General features: G+C 40.3%; 1 protein-coding gene across 1 annotated transcript; it reads right to left on the minus strand.

The window, feature by feature from the left end:
* Positions 1–1,445: 1,445 nt before the first annotated feature.
* On the minus strand, positions 1,446–4,904 carry LOC308292849 (transcriptional regulator Myc-A-like; the record flags this gene model as incomplete). The annotated part of the gene is made up of 4 exons (XM_080735273.1): positions 1,446–1,733; positions 2,255–2,553; positions 3,388–3,851; positions 4,654–4,904. The coding sequence occupies 4 exons, from the start codon at positions 4,902–4,904 to the stop codon at positions 1,446–1,448; spliced, it is 1,302 nt and encodes a 433-aa protein (XP_080591399.1).
* Between the last annotated feature and the right edge of the window lie 2,005 nt (positions 4,905–6,909).

Here is a 6,909-nt window from a genome sequence, read left to right on the forward strand (position 1 = left end):
TATTTAAATGTACTTAATTTGTTTTTAAAGTTCTAAAATGCAGTGAATTGTATACAGGACAGCCCCACGGATAGTGAGCAATAAAACCAGACAAACAGGACTAACAATTATTAAAATAAATAATGATCAATGCCTGTGAATTATACACAAAACTTTAGACAAACTACAACTAAATTGCTATTGTATCAATGAACTGTGGTACAACAGGCATTACATTAAATAAACAAGGAACTGAGTAGATGTGTATGAGAAGAAGTGAGTTCAGTGAAATATTTCAGTCCGCTGATAAAACATGCAAATATTGCATCTTTTTAAAAGGCTTATAAATAAATACAATGTTTTCCATGAACACAATAGTGCCGATCCATACCGTGAGCATGTGCACGTGCACACAAAGAGAAGGTTTTCTTTAAGGGAAACATTTATTATTATAGATATAATTAAGTAAATAGGGATTCTCTTGCAAATACATGGACATTGCATTTGAACACATTATGGACAAACCCACACCTTGACATGAACACAGAGAATAGGCCTATACACACACATTTATCGCTATAGACCAAGCGATATGGAATGGAAAAGTAATTAAACCCTCTTTCTCTTTTTTCTTCTTAAAATAGCAATACAAAGCACAAATACTTAGTATCCATACAATTGATAATTTGCATTGCAAAACGATTCGATACCAACTATCAGGGAGGCATTAAGCGCAGTCAACGTCTTTAAGCGTCAACTGAAAACCCACCTTTTTGACTCAGCTATTAATTTAGCATCTTATGAGATGTATTACTCAGCATCTTGATGTTGCTGCTGTGTTGTACAACACCTTTAGCTGCATTTCTTCACATTAAGTAGTGCAATATGAATGAAGTTCATTATCGTTATCATTAAAAACGGGCAAAGACAGAACTAGTAAAACCACCACTCATAAAAACACACAATACAATACAATACAATACATTAAACAAAGTATGAAACCGATACAAAATAAATAAGATAAGATAAAATCCAACACATAAAAGACCATAGATTGAGCACAGCCCCTTGAATGAAATTAGCAGCAATAACATCAAACAGATGTGTATGTAAAGGACTGTACAGAGGTGATTTGTACATGCATGTTTTTACCTGCCTTCTAAAGCATCCAAATGTGAACTATTTATGGCTTTATAAACCTACGTTATATATTAAATAATATACTTTCAACGTAACCATATTAAGAACAACAGACTTGGTCACCTTACAGTAAGTCTTCAGACTCTGTCAACACTGCCACAGAGTCTTTAGACTGATGCCATACTGAGTCTCATAGATAGAGTCTTTAAACTGATTCCATACTGAGTCTTTTAGACCGAGTCTTTTAGATTGAGTCTTTCAACTGAGTCTTTAAACAGAGTATTTTAAACTGAGTCTTTTAGATTGAGTCTTAAAACTGAGTCTTTTCAGACCGAGTCTTTAAACTGAGTCTTTTCAGACCTCAGCTCTTCCAGTCTGCGTTTCAGCTCCTCCCCTTTCCTCCTCAGCTGCTCCTCCAGCGCCGACAGCCTCCTCTGCTCCGCTCGCATTCCCATGATGCACTGCTGCGCCCTCTTCAGGATGACCGCCTTGGAGGCTTTGTTGTTGTTGTCGTGGTTGAGTTCAGGAAGCTGCCGCCGCAGCAACAGGAAGCTGAGCTTCAGCTCGTCTCGCCGCTGTCTCTCCTGAACGTTGTGACTCCTGCGTTGTCTCTCCTGCAAGGTTATTATAGTTAATGAACATGAAAAAGTTCTGTGGTTCTCAAAGTGGATTCTAGGGAATCTGTGGGTTCCTTTAGGGGGGTCTAAATGGACCCATACAAGTCTGTACCCTGACGGGTCCATTTGGTTCCATTGTACACTGTCAGAGTTAAGGGGAGACCTTGACATTTTAAAGTTGGAGAAACAGTGTTTTAGTTAACTGAACTAAATAAAAACCATAATAAAAAAACGATAACCAAGTGAAACTGTATTGTGTGTTTACAAAACTAACAAAAATCAAACAGAAATTACAGACAAAATGCACATATTTTTTCCCCGTTACTAACAGTAACTGAATATATACCGGTATATATGTTTTTTTTATCTTTTGATGACTTTTTTTTATTACACAAAAGTTTTCGTGGTTGCTACGAATAAAAACCAAATAAAAACTATAAAAAATCAGAAACTATCAAACCCGCTCTAAAAACTAATTAAAACTAACTGAAAAAGAAAAGATCATTGTCAAAACTAACATTGTGGCCCCTGCGCCGATCCACATCTGAACAGGTGACGATGTCGTTATTCTGCTGTTCGTCCCGATCGCACTTTTTCGCACGTTTTGTGGAGGAGGAGGAGGGGGGCGGGGCAGCGTAGTTGTGCTGGTGGATGTTTACATGAGCCCTCTTCCTCACCACATGATGATGATGACGAGGAGCGCTGCCTGAGCTTTCCGACGATGAAGAAGCACCTGAGCTGCCTGCTCTCCTAGGAGACGTCTTCCTCTGGTTCACTGTCACCACGTCGACCTCCTCTTCCTCCTCTTCAACTTCTTCTGGGGGACAGAGGAACATTATGGAGAGTTTACATAACTTCAGCTTCATAGATCAGTCCTGTTAAGATATGTTTTGGGGGCTTTTATGCCTTTATTGATAGGACAGTAGTCTCGCTTAGCCAAACAATTATTCCACCATTTCCGAATGCTATACAGTCTGGAACTACAGCTCCTGAACGGCGAGTAATGGAAGCTGGCATTTCCGTTCAAGAAAATATATTTTAAAATGTCATTTCTGATAAGCAGCAAGTTAAATATGCTTAGATGATTTTTATTCATATAATGATAAATGATTGCAGATAAGCTTAAGGCTATGATTCAAGAAATCACTATATAGTGGTAACAGCCTAGCACAGGCATGCACTATTGTACATTCCGTGTTGGTCCGGGGGAAGGGGGTGGGTGGGTTTTCTTTTCCTTTTCTTGTTTTGCTATTGTTTGTGTTGTTTGTCTGTTAATTGCATTTTTCTTTTGATTAATGTTTTACTTTTTCTTGTTCTGTCCATATGTATGTCTCTAATTTTATGTTATGGAAAATAAAAATAATTGATAACAAAAAAAAAATATAATGATAAATGTGCGCGATGTGAGACAGAAACGGAAGTGGGGAGGAGGCTTCACTTCCGTTTTAACTGGGTACTCATCATTCTTCTTACGTTACCCCAGACTGTATGACGGGAGCATTTGCAAATCGCGGAGTCAACAGAAATGGAGAGAGAGATGGGGAGTGACACGCAGCAAAGGTTGGTCGGGAATCGAACCAGCGGCCTAATGCATCACAGACTTAGGTGGGGGGGGTGTTTAAAATGAATAAAGACTTGGAGGACCACTGACCTGGCTTAGTGTGGCAGTGAGGAGGGGGACGGGGGTCCACAGATGGACAGGGGTCTACAGATGGATGCGTCGCCGCTGGACCCTCCTGGCTCTCACGCAGGCTGCAGGAGAACACCTCGCTCGGGTCGACGCAGTCCTCGGGGAGATGGTCAGGACTTGGAACCTGGGCATCTGACCCGCCCGCCTCCCCACCACGGGACCCCCAGGAGGACCCCCAGGAGGAGGAGGAGGAGCTCCTCTTGGCCTGAAGGGAGGCCCACCTCTCAGAGACCACCTTCTCCAGCCTCTCCACTGCTGAGAAGCTGCTCCACATGCAGTCCTGCACCACCACAGAGCTGAGGGTGGAGGGTCCGTCAGGGTCCAGATCCCACCAGGAGGCATCAGGGTCCATGTCTGGAACCCGGTCCCAGATGAAGCTCTGGCTGACAGACTTGTCTCTCAGAGATTCCCCAGGGGCAGCAGGGCTGTCGAACCATCGAGAGATTTTAGAATAATTGTCAAACAACAAATAATTGAATAATAATAGTTTGTGGGAAATTGAACGTTGGAACATAAATTTCATTTCTGTTTGCCTTTTTGTTTTTTTGTGAGCAGAAATCGCATCAGGGCAGATATGACAAGATCTGGCCTAAACAGACACGGCCGGTACAGGTGCCACTAAAAAAATCTCTCATTAATTTTCCCGTTAGACTTTTACTAAATTATTTTTAACAATTATTTTAAGCCTAGAACCAAGCCATCCAGGATGTCAGTGAATCATAACCATGAAACCTTTGATTCTGTGAAGAGAAAGATTTAAAATCGCTAAGCAAATGGTATTTAATAAATGTAATTTAGTGTATCAAATAATTAAATATTCAAATATGTTTTTCACAGGATCAAAGGTTTCATGGTCATGATTCACTGACATCCTGGATGGCTTGATTCTAGGCTTAATTGTTTTTTTCTTTTAGTTTTTTTTGGCACCGCTAAACCACACCCACTGCATGCGATGCTCTATAACAGGGGTCAGCGACCTTTTTGAAATGAAGTGTCATGTTTTTATTTTCTAGATAGTCAGTGTGCCAAGTCAACATACATTTTAATGACACGCCATAAAAATTCAGAGTTTTAATGAATGCAGAGTTATTCTGCCAGTGTGCCAGTAATCACCCTCCCCTGTGCCAATGTTGGCACCTGTGTCTAAGGTTGCCTACCCCTGCTCTATAATCTCAAATAACTGCTGTGAGGCAATGATCTAGGTAATAATGGCAACATCATGCGTACCTGGAGGAGGTGTTGGCGGGGATGGGTGTGTGACTGTGCGGGCGGGAGGAGGGAACCAGCTCAAACTTCTTCCAGATGTCGTCGCTGAGGGCCGAGCAGGACGCCTGTCCCTGGAGCCGCTCCTCTGCTGCTGGGTAGAAGTTCTGATCCTCCTCATCGGCACAGAAGAACCAGGGATGGTCCAGGTCGTAGTCACTGTCCATCATCATCATCATCATCATACTGCTGCTGCTGCTCGGGAGAGGATGCATGTCTGCACAGAAACATTACATTCAACCCATTAAGACATGGAATTATTTTATGCCTTAGATATTGAAAGATAGCAGATATACAATTAAGCGGTTTAAGTGGATCTGCTATTTCTTGAAAAATCATTAAAGTTATATAAATATATAACAAATATGTCACGTCAGAATCAAGGCGAACATTTGTAACTCAAATATTCGGCTACAACTGTAACATAAATAAATAGACCTACTGTTTTTTATTTGTAACGTAGTCTATAACCATTCACGTCTCAAAACCTTAAACTTATCATGTGTAACGTCATTATATGATCTATCACTGAATCAAAACAATGTAGGCCTAGGCTATTGGTTAATTGTGGGCTCGCCTGGAAGGCGAGCACACGTATGTTATCTTCATTATTTATTTCTATACTAGTCAGTATCCTCAAAACTTTGGCGCGCTTCATCTCTTAAACGCTTACACCTTTCGACACCATTCAATTTTTTATGTGTTCAGCTTACTGAGGACAAGTGTGCGTGTATTTTTCTTTTTGAAATGTTTTGTAGTATAATTATAAAAAAATAAAAATGTTTAACTTTAAGCACCCAATGCATTTCCAATGGGTTTAGTGAGGAAAGGGACCCATGTTTATATTAAGGCGCTGTGGCTGCAATATTCACACTTCAGATATGCTATTTATATCAATGCGTTCACACAGGTCTGCTCTCTGATTTGATCCAAATATCTAAGCTGTGTGATGTATAAAACTATAGTTATAGTTAAAACTATAAATAAATGTCCCTCTCCACTCTACTGATTACACAGCTGTGATCAAGAATCAAGTCCGGGCGATGGGATGTAAATCCCATAGCCATATATCCTAGAGCCCGCAGGGACAGTCAGCCATATTAGTGGTTGTTGTTGGTTGTCAGGGAGATATCAAAACCAATGCATTTCCAAGTCAGATCCACAAACACAATAAAAGCCATGCTCCACTCCTCAGTCTGGAGTGGCCACATAGAAGAACGCCTTGGTTATAGACATAGTGGAGGACAGATGTGATCTGGGATTGTTAGCCTACAGTATATGCACTCAATATACTCCACTACAGTTGGAGTCCATTTGACAGTTGCTGGTTCCCAAACACAGAATCAAAAATGTAGATCTAGAACACATAGAATATGTACAGTACAGTAAGGTTCAGTAGAGTACAGTAAAAGTACAGTAAGGTTCAGTAGAGTACAGTAAAGTACAGTAAGGTACAGAAAGGTACAGTACAGAAAGGTACAGTAGAGTACAGTACAGTAAGGTACAGTAAAGTACAATACAGTACAGTAAGGTACAGTAGAGTACAGTAAAGTACAGTAGAGTACAGTAAGGTACAGTAGAGTACAGTAAAGTACAGTATAGTAAGGTACAGTAGAGTACAGTACAGTAAGGTACAGTACGGCACAGTAGAGTACAGTACAGTATAGTACAGTAAGGTACAGTAGAGTACAGTAAAGTACAGTACAGTAAGGTACAGTACAGTAAGGTACAGTAGAGTACAGTAAAGTACAGTAAGGTACAGTACAGTAGAGTAGAGTAAAGTACAGTACAGTAAGGTACAGTAAGTTACAGTAGAGTACAGTAAAGTACAGTAAGGTACAGCAGAGTACAGTAAAGTACAGTACTGTAAGGTACAGTACAGTACAGTAGTGTACAGTAAAGTACAGTAAAGTACAGTAACGTACAGCACAGTAAGGTACAGCAAGATACAGTAGTGTACAGTAAAGTACAGTACAGTAAAGTACAATACAGTACAGTAAGGTACAGTATAGTACAGTAAAGTACAGTAGAGTACAGTAAGGTACAGTAGAGTACAGTAAAGTACAGTATAGTAAGGTACAGTAGAGTACAGTACAGTAAGTTACAGTACGGCATAGTAGAGTACAGTACAGTATAGTACAGTAAGGTACAGTAGAGTACAGTTAAGTACAGTACAGTAAGGTACAGTACAGTAAGGTACAGTACAGTACAGTACAGTAA

Source organism: Nannobrachium achirus (assembly GCF_963921795.1).
Source record: "Nannobrachium achirus genome assembly, chromosome: 10".
Lineage (NCBI taxonomy): Eukaryota > Metazoa > Chordata > Actinopteri > Myctophiformes > Myctophidae > Nannobrachium > Nannobrachium achirus.